The 25,713-nt window shown below is 37.3% G+C and overlaps 1 protein-coding gene across 1 annotated transcript in view; it reads right to left on the bottom strand.

Annotated features, from left to right (window-relative positions):
• CFAP206 (cilia and flagella associated protein 206) overlaps positions 1-25,214 on the bottom strand; it is a 34,218-nt gene extending 9,004 nt beyond the window's left edge. Inside the window, exons 1-11 of the mRNA XM_008067871.2 lie at positions 25,190-25,214; positions 24,096-24,208; positions 21,791-21,874; positions 19,630-19,720; positions 17,770-17,958; positions 16,766-16,924; positions 15,230-15,438; positions 11,041-11,160; positions 9,369-9,567; positions 5,866-6,006; positions 2,407-2,600 (exon numbers count right to left, since the gene is read on the bottom strand). Of these exons, the coding sequence (XP_008066062.1) occupies positions 2,407-2,600; positions 5,866-6,006; positions 9,369-9,567; positions 11,041-11,160; positions 15,230-15,438; positions 16,766-16,924; positions 17,770-17,958; positions 19,630-19,720; positions 21,791-21,874; positions 24,096-24,203 (1,494 nt within the window). The 5' untranslated portion in view covers positions 24,204-24,208; positions 25,190-25,214. The remainder of the gene's footprint in view (positions 1-2,406; positions 2,601-5,865; positions 6,007-9,368; positions 9,568-11,040; positions 11,161-15,229; positions 15,439-16,765; positions 16,925-17,769; positions 17,959-19,629; positions 19,721-21,790; positions 21,875-24,095; positions 24,209-25,189) is intronic.
• Between the last annotated feature and the right edge of the window lie 499 nt (positions 25,215-25,713).

Here is a 25,713-nt window from a genome sequence, read left to right as displayed (position 1 = left end):
AGTCTCTGCCTCTTGTAGTTTAATTGGCCATAAGAGATAGTAGCCAATTTATTGGATCAAGCTGTAATAACACCTTTTGCTGAAAGCTCTGGTTTCCCTGTTGAAGTTTGCTAGGGATTACAGTGGGTTTGACTCATTTCAAAGCTTCTCTTAGTTTCCTGAAAATTTCATGAAGTCTTCACACCAAAGTGTACTCACACAGGAATTTCCAGGAAGAACAGACCTTCTTAATGCAATTTTCCCAAGTGGAACAGCATATTGTATGAAATGCATGAATTCTGCCTGTTGGTACTTGTATACTCTGGACTTCCCAGAGAGTTGGGAAAACAGATTAAACCCTGAACATTCTGATAGCCAATATGGACCAGCTTTACATGCAAGACAGTGTAACTGCAAAGGATGTCACTTATGAGAGCGGGACTAGTGACCTAAAGCCAGGTTCTGTCACTGTTGCCACAGTGTTCAATATTGGTGGGTATTTGATGAATTAAATGAAATCAAATGGAACTTATTAGACTTCTCACATCACTCCAGAACCAGAAGAAAAAGAATAACCTTAGGATAGAGAAGAATTTCTAAAACAATACTTTTTAAAAAGCACAATCAATTTCTAAGAGGAACAATTGATATGACTATATTAAAATTAAAGATGTATCTTCAATGAAAGTCTCCACTGACAACGTTAACAAAGAGGTGACATACTAGGAAAAGACATTCACAAGTTTTATAACTTATAAAGCATCAACATTTAGAACAGACAAGGAATTGCCAATCAACAAGTTAAAAATAGGAAGAATAGTGTAGAAAAAACTTGCAAAATTTATGAATAGTCAACGACAGAAGGGGAAATTTGAATGTATAAATAAGAAGAGATGATGAACTTTGCTATCATAAAAAAGCACAATAGAATAATCTTAAGATACCATTTTAAAATTCATCACACTGGCAAAAATTAAAGACCTAGGCGATAACAAATGCTGACAGGATTATGTGTACCTGCCATGCTTCATACTGCAGTTAAACTGCTATAATCATTTTGAGAGTAAATTTCAGTCAAGCCAAAAATTTTAGGCCCTCCTATCATTTGGCTCACATACAGAAGGACACTAAGTAGACAAGACCATCTCTCAGGAGGAATCTAGAAGGCTCTGCAAAATTGCTTCATTCAACAGGGGAGTTGGAGCATCCATCTCTTCAACCGACAGCACAATCTCAGAATAACAGCTCCAGCTGAGCTGTCCAGGGTCCTGACCGCCATATCTCCCCATTTCTCCCCATACACCTCAGACGACCTTAGCTTGTTTCTGATCTTTCTGCCCATAGGTACAGACCACCCTCTATGCTTCACTGACAACAGCCAGACCATCCTCTTTCCAATTACTGCTTGATCTCTCTGATACCAAAACCCACCTGCTTCATAGTTAGAACGTTGTCAAAAATAGCAAATAGGCATTTTAAACCATAGTCTTCAACATAGTCTTCAGTGAATTTAAAAGAGAGGAACTCAACTAGAGACAAGAGACAGACCAATTAAAGAGTGAACAACATAAACGAGAGACAGAGGAAGAACATAAGAATAGACAGCTTTGAAATGTGAGCTCAATGCAAGCAGAGATTTTTTTCTGTTTTGTTCACTCCTAAATCCCCCGTGCCAAAATAATTCCTGGTACAGTAAGTGGTTTACTAAATATTTGGTGAATGAATTAATAAACAAACACAGACATACAGGAAATACACCTTCCGATTCATTTTGTGGCCTTTCAGACAACTACAATTTGAACCTGTAAAACTAGTTTGTAACTCTGAGTAAATAAGTTATCATCTATGTTATGTGTGTTGAATTTCTCTATTTTACAGAAATACTGTAGTTTCAATTATTTAACTAAATGAAGTCTTTGTCTTTCAGATTTTTCCAGTCTGTTAATTTATCAATTGGATTCCATATCGTTATGAATTCCGTTTGTTTCTATATTCCGATGTGAATCCCTTTCAGACAATCTGTAAGGACCCTCATCTGACTGACTCTGCCTGGACTTGGGAGCCATTATACAACAAATAAAACTTTTTAATTAGCTACAATTTTTTTGAGTCAGAGTCTCACTCTGTCACACAGACTGGGGTGCAGTGGTATGCTCACGGCCACCACAGCCTCGACCTGCTGGCTCAAGCAATTCTTCCACCTTCCAAGTACCTGGAATCACAGCAGTGTCACCATGCCCAGCTAATTTTTTGGTTTATTGTAGAGATAAGTCTCACCATATTGCTCAGGCTGCTCTTGAACTCCTGAGCTCAGGCAATTCTCTCTCCTCGGCCTCCCAAAGTGCTGGGATTACAGGCTTGAACCACCCTGCTTGGTTAGCTACATTTGTAAATGTCATAAATTCTTAAAATATTAACCTAGTTTACCTGAGAATATGGAATGAGTGTTTCAAACTGTTGGTGAAGCTCCAGTAGCTGAATTAATTCTACATTTTTTTTGGCCTTTTCTTTAACTAAATCAATATAATTTTCAGGATTTTCAGCAAATGAATATGCAGCATCTTTAGTATTGAAAGTATAGTATTTTTCTTTGTATTTCAAAATTCCAATTGCTGGATTTCCTAAAAATTAAGAAAATATTAGATATGAAATATCTTTATCACTTATGAAATATTGAGTGATTCTCTGTTTGTAATGCACCCATGGAACCATTCCCTCTACACTCCACTTTTAACATATTACTTTATTACTTATGCTTTTATCTTTATAAATGTTATAATTAGCTATTTAAAATTATACATTTTATTAAATGATATTTTATATGAAATTCATATTATATGTCTTTTATTTTTATGTTAAGGTATGATTTTAAAGTGGATTTTATGTAAAAATATTTTCCACCATTCAGATATTAGAAGTTTTTAAATCTTGTATAAGAAACCACTTAGTCATCTGGCACATCTTTCAAATCTACTTAAACTAATTGCTATAAGCAAAAATAATTCTGTAAGAACTATAAAGATGAGACATCTTTTCCAATATGCAAATTTTCATGTTAGAAAATATTTTCCACCATAAAAAGATACTACATAGAGTACAGATGATTAAATATCCACATAGCTTGTGGAAATTATTTGTTTATTCAACAAATATTCATTGATCCCCCTGATATTAAGGATATAGGAAAAAGCAAAGTTCCTGCTCTCAACAAAGCACAAATATGTCATAGGCCACAGAGTGACCAGAGCTATGGTTCCAAAAAAGAGTAAAGCACATAGTAAAAGGAAGGAGGGTGAGATTTATATTTTAAATTGGATGATGAGAGAAGTCTGAAGATGATGAACCGGGCAAGTAGCTATGGGGAGGTGGTGGAGCTTTCCAACTACAGGAAATGGAAATGTGAGGACTCTGAGGTGAAAGTGGGCTTAGAATGTTCAAGAACAGCAAGAAACCAGTGCAGCTGGGGTAGAGAGAAGGAGGGAAAGCGTGGTCGGCAGTGGAGTCAGTGAAGTCATCTGAAAAAGGACCGTGACAGACTGGTAAACTCCAGTGTCACCTTGTGGGTTAAGCTCTGTAATCTTCAGGGAAGTTCTAGAGAATTCCTGAGGCGTTGCGGGCTGCTGCTTCCCAGAAAAGAATGTAGAAAGTAGAAATAATGCAGTAAACAGAAATAAAGTAGTCAGAACTGGCTTATTCAGAGAGGAATCTGGAACTCAGAGCCCCACAAAGCCCTTTTACTTTTCTATTTCTTCTTTCTTAGAACCACAGTTGGGGGAATAAGGAAAGGACCATACAGACTTCCTGGTTCTTCCTAACCCCCTTCTTCCTCCCCCCCTCCCCCTCTTTCCTCTTCCTCTTCCTCTCTTCTCCGTCTCCTTTTTTTTTTTGAGTTAGAGTCTCACTCTGTTTCCTAGGCTACAGTGCAGTGGCACACTCATGGCTACTACAGCCTAGACCTGCTGGACTCAGTTGATCCTTCCACCTCAGCCTTCCAAGTAGCTGGAACCCCAGGCACGCGCCACCACACCTGGCTAATTTTTTGATTTATTGTAGTGACAAGGTCTCACCTAGTAGGCTGGTCTCAAACCCCTGTGCTCAGGCCATCTTCTCGCCTCAGCCTCCCAAATTCTGGGATTACAGGCATGAGCTACCCATCCAGCCTCTGGTGTCTCCTTTTCATTTTCAAACTGAGGTCCACAGAAGGCATGAGATTTGCTGGTTACCTAGTTCACTAATGGTACAAGGCAGGTTTTCCTGAATGCTAGCCCGTGGCTTTTGCAACTACATCATACTACCTCTGATTGATCTCTCTCTCTCTCTCTCTCTCTCTCTCTCTCTCTCTGTCCCTCATGACTCCTTTCCCTTATTTGTGTGGAAGGAAGGAAGGAAAAGAAAAGAGAAAGAAAAGACACTACCTACATTCCATTGCTTTTGACTTCTGCATGGCTCTTGATTGTATTCTCCCCAGTACCAGTAATACTCTTGGGCCTCAGAATACTTTTATCTCAATTCCTCATTGTAAACCTTTTGTTACTCCCATTATGAAAAACATAATACCATAAAAGATGAGCCAACTTGTGTGTTCTCTCTAACCTGTATACACACTATCCCAATAATTATTTATAATGAAAAAGTAATACCCAATTGTGAGCTATAATCAAAGAAATTTAAAAAAGAAGAAAAATAAAGTTAATGGTACAAAGTAAATAAGAACCAATCTTGTCATACTGTTTACATTCTAGCCCTAGCAGACTTCTTGGTATTCCCAGTTCACATGGCACTTTTTGGAGAAGCACTTATTTCATCTCAATGCTGGATTTGTTATTTATTTTAGAGACACCATAATGATATGTACATCATAGAGAAATACTTGATAGAATATTGGCCACTTCCTTAGAGAGTTCCAACTTATAGAGAAATTCTGATCTATGCTAATGAAATGTAACTATAAAGTGACAAATAATTTTTGTAAATAAACACATCAAGGAAGTATTGCTCTTTCAGCAATTACTTTGGAATATGATATATTTTTAGTAATGTTGTGTAATGTTTCTGGAATCCTCCATTGGGCATATGAGTTATCCCCTTTCTATGGCACTGTGGTGTCCATATTTCATAATACATATACACATTCCATTGCTTATTGTTTACAATTTCTTACTTATGTTAGCCTGCCAGAGCACTTCCAAAATGAAGACTTTGTCTGAATCATCTTTGTAGTTCCTATTCTAGGCCACTGATTCGACAAGGTTTTTAAAAGTAAATATGAGGGGGACCCCCCAAAAACCTGGAATTTATTTATTTTAAAAAGTGTATTTATTCTTACACGTTTAAACTTCAGTCACCTTCAAAGTACTCTCTGTTTGATGCAATACACCTATCAAGATGCTTTTTCCACTGCTCACAAGTTTTTGAACTCATCAATTTTGATGCCTTTTGTTGCTTCTGGCATTTTTTGTTTCACCTCTTCCACATCAGCAAAACGTTTTCATTCCGGGAAACCACAACAAAAGTTGCACAGGCAAGATGGAATGAATAGGGAGGGTGGGACCTGGGGGTCATTGCCATCTTTGGTCAAAAACTGCTGAGCACTCATTGTGATGCGGACAGGTGCACTTGTTAATCACCCATCGCGATTTACAAGGAAACGCGTCAAAATAGTCTTCAAAAATACATTTACGGAAGCCAAACGCAGCCTCTTACAATAACACTAGCTGGGACACTGATGCCAATGGGCTCCTGACATCAATGCAGGGGGAGCCCGTGCTACAGGGGGGCCGCCCTCCAAAAGATAGTTCAGAGTGTTTTGGGGTACCCCTCGTATGCGAGTGGCAATACAAATAAAAAACTGGGGGAGGAGGAGCAGTGTTCTTTCCAACGATATACCTGGAAGGAGAAGGCCATCGGCTGTGGCAAATGTGTAAGCACAAAATCCCCGATACTGAATTAATAATTTCTCAAAATTTGCTGTTGTTTCTGGGAAAAGCCATTCCAGTTTTCTAAAGTCTGCCACACGGACTCGATCTTCTAAAATGAAAAAGGAGAAAAAGAAAAACGTTTATTCAGTGAGAAGGTTAAATTTCCTAAATAAGTCAGTCATGGTGCATTATCGACATTAATTTTTTATTACTTTGTACTTTTTCTGATGACAAAAACTTGATATTTACAAAACCTGATTGATGGGGAGGACTCTTCGAGTGAGGCAGTCCAAGAAAAACCTGCCTGAGACACTTCCGGAAGGGTCTGTGGTGCCTGCTGCTGCTGCATAGCAAATCACTCCTGGAGATGAGCAAAAGGACTGGCTGCCAGGTGACCCAAAGAGAGAGAGATGAACTCCATTCAAAATGGCAGTGCTCTTAATAATACACTAGGAGGTGAAATGTGTGGAGTATGATGCTTATAAACTAGGACAGTTGCTTCTTGAAATAGTAGAGAAGGCTCTAGCAGAGTCAAGGAAATGTCTCTTAGTAAGTGTAAAATGTTTGTCCTTTATACTTTAAAACATTTTTCCTAGTGTTTATTAGCTAACCTAACTACATTTGATGAAAAAACAATATGTTGTTTTTCTGAGTCCGGTTGTCACTCTGTCCCCCAGGATGGAGTATGGTGGCACAATCATGGCTCACTGCAGCCTGGATCTCCTGGGCTCAGGTGATTCTTTCACCTCAGTCTTCTGAGTAACTGAGACTACAGGTTTGCGCCCATGCCCAGCTAATTTTTTATTTTTTGTAGAGATGAGGTCTTGCTATTTTGCCCAGGCTAGTCTCAAACTCCTGGGCTCAAGCAATCCTGCTTCCTCAGCTTCCCAAAGTGCTGGAATTACAGGCATGAGCCACCACACCAGGCCAAACAATAACATTTTTTTTACACAAATAATATACCGCATATTTATATAATTTGGAGAAAATTATTCTTCTTCTTCCTCTTCCTCCTCCTCTTCCCTCTTCTTCCTCTTCTTCTTCTTCCTCTTCCTCTTCTTCCTCCTCTTCCTCTTCCTCCTCTTCCTCTCCTCCTCCTCCTTCTCCTTCCTTCTTCTCCTTCCTTCTTCTTTCTTCTTCTTCATCTTTTTTATCCTCATTCTGTTACCCACACTCATGGGGACTGCAGCCTTCACCTCCTGGGCTCAGGCAATCCTTCTGCCTCAGCCTTCTAAGTGACTGGAACTACAGGCACACATCACCATGCCAGGCTAATTTATTGATTGATTGATTGTAGAGACAAGTTCTCACCAACTTGCTCAAGTTGGTCTTGAACCCCAGGGCTCAGGCAATCAATCCTCCTGCCTCTGCCTCCTAAAGTGTTGGCATTACAGGTGTGAGCCCAGAAAATCTTTTCTCTTTTTTCCTGATATGCCCCAAAGCCTCCAATAATGATCAAACGTGGCATGTCTAAGTAAAATTCTTTTAGAAGAACACTGGCTCTTCCATTTTATGGAGCAACAAGTTGATAGGGTTCTAGTGAACCAAAAGTTCTAACATATGGTAGGAAATGACACATCTAAATCTAAGGAGTTGCAAGTAAACCATCCTAGAAATATGGTTGAGCTTAATATCCACTCTTGAAGTTACTACAACTTTTCAATTTCATTCAATATCTGCTTAGATATGCTGTTTTAATGAAATGAGTAATAAAAACTTGAACTGAAGAGATGCCTTTTAGTCTCTGATTTAGTTTTCAGTTTTTATGTATTCTAATAGTTTAAGAAGTTACTGCTATATATTCATTTTCCATTTTTACAAAAATAGCATATGAAAAGAAAATTCATAGAATAAATTACCTAATTTCATATTCTATAAAAACTATTTTTTTAAGGTAACAACCCAAATGCCAGACTCTATTTTTGGCATTTCTCATAAATTATAAGTTGTCTTTAGCTAAGATAGAAGAGACCAAAAAGTTTATTGATAAATCTTTTATTTTTCCTTTTCCTTTTTCTTTCTTTCTTTTTCTTTCTTTCTTTCTTTTTTTTTTGAGTTAAAGTCTCATTCTGACACCCAGGCTGGAGTGCAGTGGCATGCTTACAGCCACTGCAGCCTCAACCTGCTGGACTCAAGCGATCTTTCCACTCAGCCTCCCAAGTAGCTGGAACAACAGGTGTACGCTAACACGTCCAGCTAATTTTTTTTTTTTGACTTATTGTAGAGATGAGGTCTCGCCAAGTTGTCCAGGTTTGTCTCAAACATCTGTGCTCAGGTGAGGCAATCCTCTTGCCTTCGCCTCCCAAGTAGCTGGAACAACAGGTGTACGCTAACAGGTCCAGCTAATTTTTTTTTTTTGACTTATTGTAGAGATGAGGTCTCGCCAAGTTGTCCAGGTTTGTCTCAAACATCTGTGCTCAGGTCAGGCAATCCTCTTGCCTTCGCCTCCCAAAGTGCTGGGATTACAGGTGTGAGCCACCATGCACCAACATGGCTCACTGCACTCTGGCTCAGGCAGTCCTCCCACCTCACCATCCCGAATAGCTGGGACTACAGGTGTGCATTACCATGCCAGGTAATTTTTTGATTTTTGTAGAGATATAATCTTGCTATGTTGTCTAGACTGGTCTCAAACTCCTGTGCTCAAGCATTCATCCCACCTTAGCCTCCCAAAGTGCTGACAATACAAGCATGAGACAGCATACCTGGCCAATGCATCTCTCAAGGAACCTAAAATAAGCACGATTAATTTTACAGGAATAAAATTTATTGCTTTATAAGTTGTCAACTTGAATGTGAGGAAGATATATAGCAAATAACATTCTAAAGAAATGGAGCTTTATTTGCAACAAAAACAGCAAAGATTAATATTCCTTTCCATGACAAGTCAATAATCAAATTGCTAGCACTGCAATAAAAACACATATGTCCAAAAATCACTGTTGACCAAAATATTAACTATACCATTAGGAATGGTTATGCTAGATAGTAAGTTATTCAATTTACATATCTTCTGTTTTTCACTTTTCCTGTAATGAACATTAGTACTTTATAATCAAGAATATGTTTACTGCTTTATCAGAAAGAAATAACATGAAAATCTTAAGACAAAAGAGTGGGCCGGGTTCGGTGGCTCAGCCTGTAATCTCACCACTTTGGGAGGCTGAGGAAAGTGGATTGACTGAGCCTGAGGGTTCGAGACCAGCCTGGGGAACTTGGTGAGACCTCATCTCTACAATAAATAAAATATTAGCCGGGTGCGGTAGCGAGCGCCTGTAGTTCTGGCTACTTGGAAGGCTGAGGTGGAAGGATTGCCAGAGCCCAGCAGGTCAATGTTGGGGTGGCCACGAGCATGCTACTGCACTCCAGCCCAGGAGGCGGAGTGAGACTTCAACTCAAAAAAAAAACAGAGTGATTTTTATTCTAGAGGTAATTTTACAAAGAAGGCGAAATAATGGATGATTCCATTACCCATGTGTTCCTGCATTCTACACATATCAGTTTTCACAGTCACTCCATTAAGAAGATCTTGCATTACTTTCTCAGGAAAGAGTAGGTCATGAGTGCCCAGGAATGACTGGAGGTGAGAAGTTAAATTACTGAGGATGCTAATCACAATAGCTTCATCCTGCATGCTAGTCCACAGATTGGAAAGTTCAATGAAGGCAGGCTGGGGAAGAGAAAAAATGTTTAAAATGTAACTATACAACAAAATTGCAGGCCATTGTACTCATGACAATAAATACAATGGTCATTTGTACAGAAATTAATTCTTCAAGTGAAACCCTTATGAAGTTAGACAATAGACTCTAAATAGATATTTACTCACAGACTATGAGAAAATAAATTTGTATTTTATTTCAAAGCACTTTATTTTTGTATGATTATTATAAAGTTAATTTACTAAAACAAGTCAAACACACATGATCCCCAAAGAAAGATTTATGAACACCTCACCTCAGAAAGGCGAGAGGAAAATATCTTTAAAGAAAAAAATTTAAAAGCTGGATATGACTCATTATAGTCAATTTGTGTGACCCTGTTATGATTAAAATACCCTAGAAAGTATAGCAATACTCTTGGGGCATGTCTTGTAAGCTGCAAGTTAAAGATTTTAGGTCAATGAGATAAAATGTTTCTTATTTATATAAAAGGTCATTGACTTATAGTACAAAGAAAAAACCAAACAGTACCCACATATAAGTGAAACAACGTAGCCTTTTGCATCTGGGTTTTTTTTGTTTTTTTTTGAGTTGGAGTCTCACTCGGTCACCCAGACTGGAGCGCAGTGGCCACTCCCGGCCACCGCAGCCTCGACCTGCTGGGCTCCAGCAATCCTTCCACCTCGGCCTTCCGAGTAGCCGGAATTACAGGCATGCGCTACCACGCCCGGCTGATTTTTTGATTTATTGTAGAGATGAGGTCTCGCCAAGTTGCCCAGGCGGGTCTCGAACCCGCAGGCTCAGGCAATCCACTCACCTCGGCCTCCCAAAGGCGCGGGATTACGGGCTGAGCCAGCAATCCCGGTTTGCATCTGGGTTTTTAAAGCCAAACATTGAGAATGGTTGCAGAAAGTTATCAGAGCCTCAAATGCTCTATACAATACTGAATGTAAATTTTATACATCCTTGTCCAGATAAGAATTACCAGGTTTGTCCACAAAATGGTGCAGATAACCAGAAAGTTAATATAAGTGCAGGCTTGGCAAACAAAGTGATTATTATTTGTCTTTTCTGAAAGGTTACAAAAGTTACATAATCTCTGTGCTGGAGGCAATTTCTGACCAACTCCTATAAACTGTGATTTTCAACACAGTACTATTAATTATTTGTTGCCACGGGCAATACTGATATTATGGTTATGATACTATATGGTTGCATTTCTCACGGGCATTACTGATATTATGGTTATGATACTATATGGTTGCATTTCTTTTAGTAGCAATGGTTTATGTAGGAGAATTTTCTCATCAAACTTATAGCATACTATTACTACAAAATTACCATAAAGACCAGGACAAACTTGTACAAAACTAATGTTATATTTTTAGAAATTAAATACAATTATAATGACTTCTGATCTAAGTTTATAGGACTCAAAAGGAAATTCTCCCTTAACAAGGTCAAGTTGATGACATACTTACAAAGACTTGTGAGGTTGGGACAGCTGTCTTTGATCTTATGGTCATTTTTAATTGCTCCAGTTGGGCTCCTAACTGTTTTATCATCATTTCTGCTTCCTGGGCACAAGTAATTATATCTGACTGTGAAATGAACATGTTTTGTGTTAATATTGTGATATTTCACTCTCAAAATCTCATGTGTTTTAAGTCATACCTGCTCCCTGAGGAGCATATCCCTGAGGGTAAGACAGCAGGAACTCTGTTCTCTGTGGTATCCCCAGCACCTAGAAAAGTACTGCTGTATGTATGGTGCTCCAAAAATATTTGTGGATGGATAAATCTTCTCAAATACAATGGATATAACTTTTCTTAAATGTATACAGGTATTCTTAGATATTAAATCCACGTGCATTCCTGAGAAGAATCCTCAAGAATCCACTTTGTCAGCTATATAGTTCTTATTTTCCCATTCCTCAATGATAAAATTAGTGAGGTGTGAAAACTATCCTGATAACAAGACTTAATAAAATCACTTGGAGAAAAATCTGTTAGGAATGAGCCAGCTAAGCAGTGTAGGCTGGCAGGCTAGTGGGAAGCTGGCAGGCCTATGAAGAAGAAGACCTCACTTGTGATGTACGATCTATGGCTTTGGGGATGCCCAGAATCCTCACACTGAGTCAGTGGATATTTCTGAAGACTTTGTCATCGAGTTCACTGTTGAAGTGACTCACAAGGCAATGTCAATCGGAAGACAAGGTCAAGTATAAATTAATGATACTGTTTTTGTGTTTGGAAAGGACTCAAGAACCTTGCTAGGGTTAAAGACTTGCTTACTATAAATGCAGAACTGAAACAAACTAGAAATATTTGATGATCTTGACACCTTTTGTACTTTCTTAAACTTCATTATCTTCTGGGGAAACTACATGTGATAACCATATATTTTCTACAGTAAGGCTCTGATATCTAGCCATGTAAATGAAAGATGAAGAAACACAAAAGTTTCAGCTTAGATTTTAGAGTGATATTTGAGCCTTTAACTGCTTGCCTTTGTATGGCCATACTTGAACTACTTGTTGGGTTTCAATGATCACACATCAATTAAGTACCTTGCAAACTATGCAGTTCCTTCTGACTTTCGACTGTCTAAAGGATAAAAATAGTATTTATGTTTCAGGCATATCTGTGCCATTGTAAGCTATATTGTAGCTATTTAATACGTGAAATCTAAATGGCATCTTTGACTCTATGACAGCTGCTTCATGCATTCTGAAGTTTTTAAACAACAGTAGCCTGTATGTCTATTAAAGGTAGTGAACTGGTTTGTGTTGCCTCTAAGTAGATAATATAGGACAATAGAGTTTTTATAAGAATTTTTATCTACCTTAAAAGATAATTTTTCTTAATAGTCTTTTCTTCAGATATCCAAGAGGGATTTATTGATTTATTTATTTTGAGAAACTAAAAGTTTCATGTGAATGCTTCCCTGTTGGAAGGCTTTTCTGATTTAAAATACTATTTGTTAAGTTTTAGGAGAACTCATTTTTCCAGATCTGATTAAACTGTCTAAGAATAAGTGCTTTCAGCAGTAAGAACAACATTGTTTAAAAAGGTGATGGTAGAATAAACATTTGGGGTAGTGTTTTCTTAGCATATTTGTAAGTACTTGTTCATTATGGAAATGTGTACTTGACTAAAAACATATGTGGCTATAGAAACCATGTTTGTAATTCAGGATATATAATTCAGGTTGTGTGTGCATTTAGCTTATTGTATTAAATTATTATTGCACTTAGCTTAAAATAAGGATTAGAATTGCATTTAAACAAATCACTGAATGTTACTCTTTGTGAAAGTGAACTTTTTGTGTGCAGTTTAAAAGGATTACAAATCAATACTTGGGAACATTTTACTTTCTTAACCTATTGATATAAGGAATAGAGTATGAAAAATTAAACAAAAATAACATTAAGGAATGCAGGAAAATCTTAAAAATCACAACATTGAAAGAAAAACAATATATTTCTGATACTACAATGGCAGTCTGAAAATAAGTTGCTAAATGCTGAATTTAAAATAATTATAAACTTTTATTCTTACTATGTGCTAAACATATCAAATACTTTTAAGTGCAAAAAGGGGTAAGTATAAATAAGAAAATCAAGAGAGGTAGGTAAATTGGCTAAGTATTTGCAACTAATAGGCAGTAGAATAATGTTTCCGCCCCAAACCAGCTGAGCTCCAAGCCCAACTCTTAACCATGACACCACTGCACTGCTTAAGATGTGACCAGAACTAATAGTGGTGTGAGTGATTCTGTACAGCATAAAAGAATGACATTTATTTGAAGAGTAAAAAGTACATTTGAATTCTCAGGCATCTGTAGCCTAATTATATACTTCCAAGAGGTTTTTAAAATTTGTTTGTTTCAAGATAAGGTCTCACCCTGTCACCCCGGCTGGAGGGCAGTGGCATGATCATAGCTCACTGCAGAGCTGAATTCCTGGCCTGAAGCCATCCTCCTGCCTGGGCTTCCCAACTAACTGTAACTACAGGCATGCACCACCACCCCTGGCTATTTTTTGTTTTCAGTTTAGATTTTAGAGTGATATTTGATGAGATCTTGCAAAGTTGCCCAGGCTCTTCCTAGACTATTTTGAATGACAGAACAGTGACTTCATAATAAGCGTCAAGTATTACTACTGTATTTCAACTCACACATTTTTATTTACTTTATTATTTACATTTTACAAATGCAACCTGCATCCTGCTTGACTTGAGCCATCCGGCTGTTGAAGCACGCCCCCTCCGCTTGCTTCATCCTCCCATCCACTAGCCTCTGTCCTAACAGCCTCTTGCCTATCCCGCAGTTTTTTCTTTTCCCCTTGTTTGTAGTATGAGTACACAGCCTTTAAAGTCTTTTGAAATTTGTGCAACAGCAACAAGAAGCAGAAATAGATTCGCATATGTTTTCCAAAGTAAAAGTCGCATTTGACACGTAACACTTAGGAAAACCTAAAATTGAAGATATCCTAGGCTGCTATCCCAAACTGTGTCTGCAGGGTCCATTCACAGAGCAGGCACACAGAGCTTCTTAACTTTTTTTTAATAGTGTCCTAGAACAATCACTCTACATACATTTTGCTAAAAAATAATTTATGCACAACCATGTGGAGTTTTTAGTTATGATATCAGTCCTCTAGGAATGTTATCACTTAAATTGTTATCGTAGCAGTCAAAGGGTTGGGGAAAACATGTGATCCCTACATATTTCCTTGTCTCCTTCCCCCGCTCCCCTCACTTAAAAAAAATGATAAGTTCCTCATTCTTTCTTCCATGGACAATTTTCAACAAGTCTAGTCAAAGTCAAAGAAGCTGGGACTAGAATGGTGGTTCCAGGTCCTAGAGGGAAGAAGGAATGGTGAGTTGCTATTCAACAGCTGTAAGGTTTCAGTTATGTAAAATGTGCCTGCTGAGATCTGCTGTCCTACACAGGGTCTACAGTTAACAATACTGTATTATAGACTTAAAAATGTGTTAAGCAGGTAGATTTCAGATTTAATGTTCTTACTACAATAAAAATAAAATAAAATAAGGCAAGCACAAATTCTACCTGATTTTTTTTTTTTTTTACTTATCAGGAAAAATCCAGAAGCCCTGCATTGCCTTGTCTGTGAAAGGGCCTTGCAAACATAGCTTGGGGGCACTGCTGCTTTAAAAAGATTTCATAACCACCAATTTACCATATCTTCTAGTTCTTTGAGAATATTATTTACCTTGTTTATTAAATCTAAAAACACCAGATATAAAAATATTTTCTGTCAGCTGTTACAATAAGAAAAAGTTACACAAAAATTACTTGAGTGCAACTACCTGCCAAACAATGTTAGACACTTACTCTGAATTCAAACAACACAGTATTACTTATATACACACTACTGCTTAACTATAGCATGCTACAATCAGACTACCAAGTACTAAAGAGAATAAACAACTATAAAATCAATTTCTACCAAAAATATTTTCATTAAAATCATAACTCAACTTCCTCATTTCTATTTTAATTCCTGGTCCTACCAAGCCAATATATACTGAGCAGTTATCGAGGTTGCCTCCTTAATTAATGACTTGATTCTACCTGGTTGAGCCTTATAACATATAAAGAGATTGCACAATACACTCGAGGCCAGATCTTGGGAAGTTAACTCACCAAAATGATCTGAAGGAAGAGCTCATATTGCCGCATGTTATACAGTGCTTCTTTTAACATATATGGTTGAAGTTCAATACTCATGAGTGGGTTCTTTGCTGCTTTCTCAAGGATGGCTGTGTAGCGATATGCCTGTTTCTGGGCAGTCTCAAGTTGAGAATCGAGATGGTGAGTGGTGTCTGGGATTGCTTCACGTAAAAGAGTGGGCACTGTTTTTAAGAGTATGAAAAGTCAGGCATAAAAGAGTCTACAAAGGATGAAGGAGAAAGCCCAGAAAGTAGTCACATTTTAAGCATTAAGTTCATGGTTTTCTCAATCAAATTAATAATGAGGCATGTGTTTTATGGGTCCCATACCGTGAATAAAATAATCCTTAAAAACCTGTACAAAAAAAGATATTATCAGAATAATAACCAAAAGTTGGAGAGATCAGCTTTTGCCACTAAAATACAGAAGAGTTTAAAGAACAGGTAGACTTTGATAATATGTGTTGATGACCATGTGCCTCCAAAAAATCCACTGATCCCTCCTCTACAGATCTTCTTTTCTATTTGTATATATTTAAAAAAACACACACGTTGTAAAAAATTTATCTGATGCTGAAAAATAACAGAATAGTCTAGCAAGGGAGGGAAATTTATGAAAACGGGAATTTGACTTTTTAGAATAGTTTTGTGTGTTTGTTTTTGGAGTTGAGCATCTCTGTCGCCCAGGCTGGAGTGCAGTGGCACGTTCAGGCTCATCGTAGCCTCGACCTTCTGGGCTCAAGCAGTTTTCCCACCTCAGCCTCCTGAGTAGCTGGGACTACAGGTGAATATGACCATGCCCAGCTAATTTTTAAATTATTTGTAGAAATGAGGGCTTGCTATGTTGCCTAGGCTGGTCTTAAACTCCTGGGCTCAAAGCAATTCTCTGGCCTAGGCCTCCCAAAATGTTGGGATTAGAGGCATGAATCACCACAAGTGACCTAGAACAGTTTTTAAAATGGAAAAAATTACCCCATGGTACTAGATTAGTGATCTGGTGAAAGACACTAACACCTTATCAATGGGTTGGTCTTCAAGAGTGTCAAATTCTTAAGGAAGTTACTTTCAAACTCATAAAGAATGTACAAAGTATATAACAACAACAGAGTGGATGCGCCTGAATTTAGCTATTTGCAAATATTTCCGCTTGGACCTTTTCATGACATTAACTGCACCAGCAACTGTCTTCATTTCAGGGTGATTTTTATTTTTTAAATCACTGAATTTAACTCTCTTTTGGTTATCTAACTAGCCTCTGGGCAGCCCCCTCATTCCTTTCACTGATTTTCTTTCTCATTCTAGCTTCAAGGTACATAAAATTCAAAATCTTGCCCCAGCAAAAGTAAAAATTACCACATATTATATAAACAGCAGTTATTTATAAAGAATGTAAAAATTACACATTTTAGGTCTTAGAATGTCAGTAAAATGTTGTTTATTATTTTCCTCACTGTGTAAGTAAAATTTTAAATATTCATAGCCTTTAGAATTAACCTAATGATATACCTACAGTCATCAATGCCTTCTCCTCCTTTTCCACAGTCTTTGTTAAATAAACGAATTCCAGTAACAATCATAGTGAGTTCTTTCAGCTGGCGTTCTTTGTCCTTCTTAGAAAGAGTTAGAAATGTCCCCAGTTCAGCCTGAGGAAAAACACTCTGTAGGGCAGCTAAAAAAAACAAAACAAAAAAAACCCAGTAGCATTAAGATATTAGAACTTAAATTACAAGTTTTTTTCAGCAGGAAGTTAAGGACTTGTCTTTCTAGAGATATTTGTATTATTCTTTAAGTTGCTGATACCTGTTTATAGCATACATAGCGAAATTTATGATACATCAAAGCTGGACTACTGAAAATGATGCCATTGTCTCATGTCCGTTTTTAATAATTAAACATCCAGTCAGTGATTTTTTTGGCACTCGGTAATTAAACACTTTTTAAATTGGGGATCTGAGTAGAAAGACTGATGTTTTAAAACAATTATGGAGGAAAGACATAGGAAGACAGATCTTGCTCTGTTGCCTAGGCTGGAGAGCAGAGGCACGATCACAACGCAGGGCAGCCTCACACTCGTAGGCACAAACGATCCTCTCACTTCAGCCTCCCGTGTCGCTAGGACTACAGGCACAAGTTATTGCACTCGGCTGTTTTCATTTTTGCAGAGATGCAGTCTTGCCCAGGCTGGTCTTGAACTTCTGGCCTTAAACAATCCTCCCCAGTTGGTCTCCCAATCGCTGGAATTATACCCATGCTCCTCTGATGACGCGTAAAAGGTCCCTAGCTATGTGCAGCTCTAAGAAAATTAGCAATATTTCACTTCCTAGCGGTGCTACTTGAGTTTTAGAATTGATATGCAGTGTAAAGGGAGCCTGGGTAAATTTTAACCTCTTATTTGTGCTAATATTTTTTTTTTCAGATAAAAAGGGAATATAACACTTTAAACTTAACATATTTTTAAAAATACAGTGATCATGTGTTTTCACTTATGGAATGGAAATTGCTTCTGCTTTTTACCTGTTGTCTCTCTGACAATCTTGATGTCTGTGGGCGAGCCAAGCCCAGTGCCCAGTAACATGTAGCTGACGATCTTCCGGTAGAGGCTTTCCAGTTCTTCTCTAGCGCATGCTCTGTTATCTGTAATTTCTCTGCTAACAGAGCCTAATCTAGACTCTAGGACCCGGTGATGTTCTTCAAGAAATTCCACTGAAATTGGCAAATAACAGTGTTCCATATATTTGATATTCAGAATTCTTCTCACATAAGGACCAGAGAAAAACTAGCTTGAATATGACAATTCTGTTTCTTAAAATGTAATAATGAAATAAAAAACAGTGGCTAGCAAGACAAAAATACAGTGGGAAACATTACAGTGATTTAAATGAAATACTTTGTCAAAACACCTAAGACTTTGAACAGTCAATCTAAACAGTAAAATCAGAAAAGGCTAAAACCTCATAATTAAGTAGAAAGTAGAGATCATTTCTACAACATATATGTGTGTGTGTGTATGTATATATATATATATATAAACATATAGCATAAATATGCATGTACTATATGCAAACATATACAGTAGTATAAATATATGTACTGTGTATGTCCTTCTGCAATTATGTTTCTATTTTAGTTCTAGTTAAATTTCCTTCAAATAGCATTACTGATAATACAGTGTTACATCAAGAACTGTGTAACTCCTCATTCTTCCTGTGATCCTTAACTGTGGCAGGAGACTATCTTCACCGGAAGTACAATTCTTGCAACTGACTAAAGACACCTCTTGTTACTGAACAAGGGCAATGATTAATATATCAGTCATACATAGTTTATACCTAGAATCTTACCACAAAAGCAACTGAGAACTTTTTGCGAATTAAAAATATAAGTTTAATTTCATTAATTCCGTGACTATTTTATTGCTTTAAAGTTTTATTATTAAGCAAGATATATCATTTTACATATGTAGCATAACTGAAACTCAAATACATAGAGAGAAAAAAGACAATCACAATTTTTTTTTCTTTTTCTTTTTTTTTTTTTGAGTTGGAGTCTCACTCTGTTCCCAGACTGGAGTGCAGTGGCATGCCCCTGGCCACTGCAGCCTTGACCTGCTGGACTCTGGAGATCCTTCTGCCTCAGCCTTCCAGGTAGCTGGAATTACCAGCGCGCTACCATGCCCAGCTAATTTTTTTTTATTTATTGTAGAGATGAGGTCTCACCAAGTTGCCCGGGCGGGTCTCGAACCCCCGGGTTCAGGCAATCTCCTCACCTCGGCCTCCCAAAGCGCTGGGATTACAGGCTGAGCCACCAAGCCCGGCCACAACTGTTAATAATGATTACACTGTAGCAGGGGCAGAGGCAATCTACATGAAGAAATTTATTTTCCCTTTTCTCTTGCTTCCAACTTGACTTTGATGTATTTTTACATAATAAAACATTCTAAACTTAAATTTCCCATTATTAATTTAATTTTTAGGTAGTTACATAACTTAGATTTATGAGATGATAAAATGACCTAGGAACAAGAAAGTCTGCAAACTGAAAACTTAATTTCAAGGGGCTCGTTTTAATGGCCAATTATTACATATTTCTGCCATAAAGGTTATAACATAATAGACTTGGAAATGATCACTCTTAAGAGCATAACAATTTGAATTGACTTTTGACACTCACAAAGGTCATTTGTGTTTATCATTAAGCATTTCTAACATTATTATATTTTTCAAAGTTGGAAAACATTTCAAAAGATTGACAAAACATTACATTGATAAATTCACTAAATGATTAAATTCATCATCAACCAAATGAAGGCCTTCTTACCTGAAACATGATATGCAATATTTTTAAAAAGTATTATAATAGATAGACATGTGTTACCTCGATTTGTATAATTCATATCAAAGTAGATTTGCATCTTAATTGTGTCCAGGGATGGATTTTTATTATCCAATAGCCGAGTCATACAAAGCTAGAAAAGAATAGCTCATAAATATCTGTAGTTACATTTTCTGAAACAATCAAGTATTTTCTAAAGTTAATTTAAAAATAAATGGGAAAGCAGTGGTTCCTGATATTTATCCACCAACAATTCCTTTTATATTTCTTTCTCCTTGAGGACTGCAGGCTTTATAATTTATTTAACCAATAACATTTTCTTTTTTTTTTTCATTTTATAGATTTAGGGGGGACACATGTTACATGACTATATTGCATAGTAGTGAAGTCTTGACTTTTAGTGTAACCATCGCCTGAATAGTGTATATTATAGTCATTAAGTAATTTCTCATCCTTCACCCTTCTCCCACTATCCTACCCTTCCAAATCTCCAATGTCTATTATTCCATTCTCTCTGTCCTTGTGTACACATTATGTAGCTCCCATTTCTAAGTGAGATCATGTGGTATTTGACCTCCAGTTACACCCATGTTGCTGCAAAATACATGATTCCATTCTTTTTTATGGCTGAGTAATACTCCATTGCAGTGTGTGTGTGTGATGCAACACATTTTCTTTACCCAATCATGTGTTGACAAATGCTTAGAATGGTTACATATATTTATTATTGCAAATAGTGCTTCGATAAATATATAAGTCTAGGTATCTTCTTTATATAATGATTTCTTTTCTTTCAGGTAGGTACCCAATAGTGGGATTGCTGGATCAAATGGTAATTTTTTTTTTTTTTTTTTCAGTCATTTGAAATCTTCATACTGTTTTCCTTGATTCCACTAATTTATATTCCCATCAACAGGGTATAAGCATTCCCTTTTCTCTGCATCCTGGCAAACTTCTGTTTTTTGTTGACTTTTAATAATAGCCATTCTGACTAGTGTAAGATGGCATCTCATTGCCATAAGAAAGAACCCAGAAATAAAGCCACATATCTTGAGCCAACTGATCTTTGACAAAGTCCACAAAAACATACACTGAAGAAAGTCACCCTATTCAATAAATAGTGCTGGGAAAATTGGATTGCCATGTGCAAAAGAAAGAAACTAGACTCACTATATACAAAAATTAACTCCCGATACATCAAAGATTTAAAAGTAAGACCTGAAACTATAAAATACCAGAAGAAAACCTAGGGAAAAGCTTCTGAACATTAACCTAGGCAGAGAATTCATGACTGAGACTTCAAAATCAAAAATAGACAAATGGAATTTAATTAAACTAGAAAGCTTCTGCACAGCGAAAGAAATCATCAACAGAGTGAAAAGACAACCTATAAAATGGAAAAAATTATTTGTAAGATATGCATCAGAGAGAGAAATAATATCTGGAATCTACAAAGAACTAAAACAACAACAACAACACAAAATAGCACCATTAAAATGTGGGCAGAGGACATGAACAGACTTTTTGAAAAGAAGACATACAAATGGTCAAGAAGCATATGAAAAAAATGCTCAGTATCACTAATCATCAGACAAATGCAAACTGAGTACCACTTAACTTTACAGTATGCAACAAACCATCAATAATGTTCTCAGTATAGGAGATTAACAACCAGATATCACTAAAATTTTGTGGTAAATGCCGCTAGCTGCCCAGTATTCACGCCCTTCTTTCCTTCCTTCCTTCCTAATAGAGCCTCAATTTGTAAGGGGGCAAAGAAGGGGGAAAAAAAACAATGTCCCAAGGTCACTCTCAATATCATTCTGGTCAATAAATGTAAATAGATGGGAAGGACTCTGGAAAAACTATTATATTCCAGATAGAAAATGCTGGAATCAATTGGCACACATATTTTGCCCCTTGTCCTTCCCCCTTCTTTCTGCCTAGTGCTAGAGTGGCAATCTTGTGACCATGGGGAGAAAGCTATAGATTGCAAGGATGGTGGCCCAGGAAGACAGGAAGAACAGCCTGTATGTCTCCAGACTTTGTTTTACGAGAAAAAATAAAAGCTTCTTTGGTTTGTGCCACTATTTTGTGGACTTTTGTTTGATGCAGCTAAAGGCAATAATGGCTAATATAAATACTGTACTGAGATCTGAGAATAAATATGTGATTGCAAATTTGAGGACTGCTGGATAATCACCTTAACAAGTTTCTGCACATCACTTTTCATGAGGGTTCGATCCACGTTAAAGCCATTACTTGGATCCAGGACAACCGCTTTCACCTGAGAGCGGGAAAAGGGTCCATTAAGTAATTTTATTGCATATTATTATAAAACTAATATAGTATGTTTCCATTTTTACAACTACCTCTTGATTACTCAGGGGTTGATTTTCAGTTATTTTTCTTATCATCAAACTCATTAGCTCCTTTGTTGGAGGCTGAAGAAAGGAAGCAATAAACATCAAACTTGAACATGGTGTTAGAGAAGTTATATGGGGAAATAAGTTAAAAGCAATAGCTAGATTTTAGACTAGGAAACTATGGTTCATTTTACTGTGTTTTTATTGTGTGTTGTTAACCCAAAGAAAGAACACAGAAACCACAGCAATGAGTACTTTTTTAACAACAGTCAACAAAAATACATGTTTAAAAAATTCCTGGCTGGGCATGATGGCTCAAGCCTGTAATCCCAGCACTTTGGGAGGCTGAAGTGAGGGGATTGCCTGAGCCCACGAGTTCGAGAACAGTGTAGACAACTTGGCTCATCTCTACAATAAATCAAAAAATTAGGCATGGTAGTGTGAGCCTGTAGTTCCGGCTACTTGAAAGGCTGAGGTGGAAGGATTGCCAGAGCCTAGCAGGTGGATGCTGGGGTGGTGGTGAGCGTGCCACTACACTCCAACCCGGGAAACAGAGACTCCCACTCCAAAAAAAAAAAAAAAAAAATCCTATACAGGAGAACAGTATTGACGTTTCTAAAACTCATCAAGATTTTCCAAATCCGTCTGTATAAGTCTAGAACTGACATGATCTATAAATCTTTAAACAATATTTTCATTAACTTGTCCAATGATCTCAATAAGTTTTTAACTGAAAAACATCTAGGAAATCTTAACTGAATTTTAAGGGGAAAATGAACACCACATTTAAAAAAACCTTTAATAAAGCAATTGTTGGGAGCCAACATCTATAGCTACATGGCTGAGGCCTGTAAAGGCCCATCTGGAAGATCGCCTCTGACATAGGATATCAGTTATACCTATAATATTGGCGTGTGATTAGTGACCAGTGTGCATACATGGCAATAAAACTTATAAGTAAATATAAATATGCCTGATGGAAAGTGCATAGCAGAATTAATTTTCTCTGTCCTTCTAAGTTGTACTTCTTTCTAGATATTTTTTACTTCTATTTCCTGGTAGACTGGTTAGTCAGCTCTTGATCCCAAAGGCAGTTTCTCCTAGGATTAAGATTAGAAACTAAATTATCATAATAGTTTTGTCGCCCTGCCCCTAGCCAGGCAGAACGTTTTCTTTTGTTTCGTTAATTACCGAAACTCTGTCTGCTTCAGCCCATGGACGCCATGCATTTCCTTGTTCAAGAGTGTGACAGCTACTATTTGATTTTTAGAGTAGACTTGTTAGGATAAAATATATACAAATACACTTATAGTTGCGCAAATTTATGCTTGCTGTTTTGTTTGCTTTTGCTACATTATTCAAATATAATAATTACTATACGATTTATAAAAGAATTAATGATGAGGTATTAGCTTAATAGGATATAGCATAGTATTAAAGTCCAATCACTAGATTATATAAAAATTAAAGTTTAGACAAATGAAACTCATATGAATTATAGTAAAGTTTGGTAGTTTAAGAATAAGTTTTAACTGAGTTATAAGGCATTACGTTAAATCATAATAGGTTAATAGTATAACTGACAGTTAAGTCATTTAACTAAACTTATAGATTATAGTATAGTGTTAAGTTGATAATATTAATCGTTAAAAATATTAGGAGTCAGTGAACTTGGATTGAACCTAGAGTTAACTTAGAAAAGTTTTTTGTATTAATCAGGGTTTAGAACAAAGAGTATAATATGAATGATTCATTGAACATTATGGAAAACACTTTGAACGATTTGTATTGAAATTGTGCACCTGTGACCTTAATGTAAGCACGGCAGGCATCATGGAATTTGAATTGTTTGCTTGGAAATTGCAGATCTCCTGGTGGTCTTGTGATGCATAGTTTGTAAAGCACGGAACTTGTACGCCCCCAGTAAGTGATTATCACACTGCTGGAGGGTATAGAAAATGGTATATAAGTTGGAAGGAGTCCGAATAAAATTTGGCTTCAGTCCTGATCAGACTGTTCCCAGAAGAGCTGCCTCCGAGTGGTCTTCTCGCCATCTCCCGATTCTCTGGTGCGGGTCCTAACCCACCCTTGGTCAGTGCTGGTCACCGACAAGCAATAATTAGCAAAAATATTCATTCTTACCATAAAAGCAATTAGAGTTTCAGAAACCATCTCTCCATGGGCTGCACATTCTTGTTTAATTTCTTGTATGATATTCTTTATAACACTTTCAGCCTGAGTAGGAGGCATTCTGGCTAAAAAAACAATGTTTTTAAAAAAATTATTTTATAAAAATTTGTACTTTAAAAAAATTTTCCCACTATTGTATTTGTAAAGAGTCATAAAATTATCTATTAGCTTTTTTTTTTTTGGTCTTTAATCATTAGTATCTAGACCCCTTCTATTTTTCATTAGTTTTTTTAATTTTTAAAAATGAAGGACGGGCCAGGCATAGTGGCTCACGCCTGTAATCCTAACACTCTGGGAGGCCAAGATGGGAGAAGTGCTTGAGTCCACGAGTTGGAGACCAGCCTAAGCCACATAGTCTCTACAGACAAACAAAAACACCTCACACACACACACAACAATAACAACAACAAATCCCACAGAGTAATTGGAACTTCAAATAGTTGAAATATTTCCTTTTACTTAAATTATGATGGTCACCCAGAGTATATTTATATCATGATTGTTTTAAATTTAAAAAAAAAAGCTAACCAGTGGGGGGGGGCAGGTGGAGAAGGTAGAATTAATGAGAAATCCAAACCCCAAGGCATGAGACTACAGCTTGAAAGAGGAAATGCTTGTTCCACCACATTCACTAAATGACCTTTCATAACTGTAAGATAACATTGGAAAACGATTATTGCTCAGATCATCTAAATGATCTCTTCTGCAGATCCAAGATGGAGTTTAGACTTGATAAAAACATAAAAGCAAACCATTAAAACATATTAGAAGAGTTATGCACGATGGAAAAAAATGAGCTCCTGGTTATTAATTCCATTTCCTATAAACCAGGAGCCTTTTAACCTAGTTCCTGATTTTCCTAGGCATTAGTAACTGAGCACAGGGGAACCTGGCAAGCGGGGTACAACAAAGGCAACACCAGGTAAAGTTAGCTCTCAGCATATTAGTGTTCGGGTGGATGGGTACGGGAGCATCTGACATTTTGTTCAGTAAAACCAGACTATCTGGATTCCATCGTGACCCGCCGGCTATGGTCTAGCTGAGACCTTGGCCACCTGCTTCTCCTCTTTTACGAGGCAGTTCCCTCACCTGAAAAATAGGGTCACTATTACTACTTCTTCTTAGAGTTATTGTTAAGACGAAATGCGCTCTATATATTTAGTGACAGTTAGAGCCGGGCGCGGTGGCTCATGCCTATAATCCCAGCATTTTGGAAGGTCGAGGAGGAAAGATTGCTTGAGCTCCGGAGTTCGAGACCAGCCTGGGCAACAAAGCGAAAGCCCCGTCTCTACAAAAAAGAAAAAGAAAAGAAGAAAAAAGAAAAATTAGCTAGGTGCGGTGGCACGCACCTGTCGTGCCAGCTACTCAGGAGGCTGAGGCGGAAGGATAGCCTGAGCCCAGGAGTTCGAGGCTACGGTGAGCCGGCATCGCGCCACTGCTCTCCAGCCTGGGCGAAAGAGTAAAACCTGTCTTTAAAAGAACAACAAAAAAGTGCGTGCAGCCGGGCTCGGTGGCTCAGCCTGTAATCCCGAGCCTTTGGGAGGCCGAGGTGAGTGGATGGCCTGAGCCC

This window comes from Carlito syrichta, unplaced genomic scaffold, assembly GCF_000164805.1.
Source record: "Carlito syrichta isolate Samal-C Ts95f unplaced genomic scaffold, Tarsius_syrichta-2.0.1 Scaffold309804, whole genome shotgun sequence".
NCBI classification, from domain to species: Eukaryota; Metazoa; Chordata; class Mammalia; order Primates; family Tarsiidae; genus Carlito; species Carlito syrichta.
Note: the sequence above shows the minus strand (reverse complement) of the source record. Positions and strands in the feature narration are given on the sequence as shown.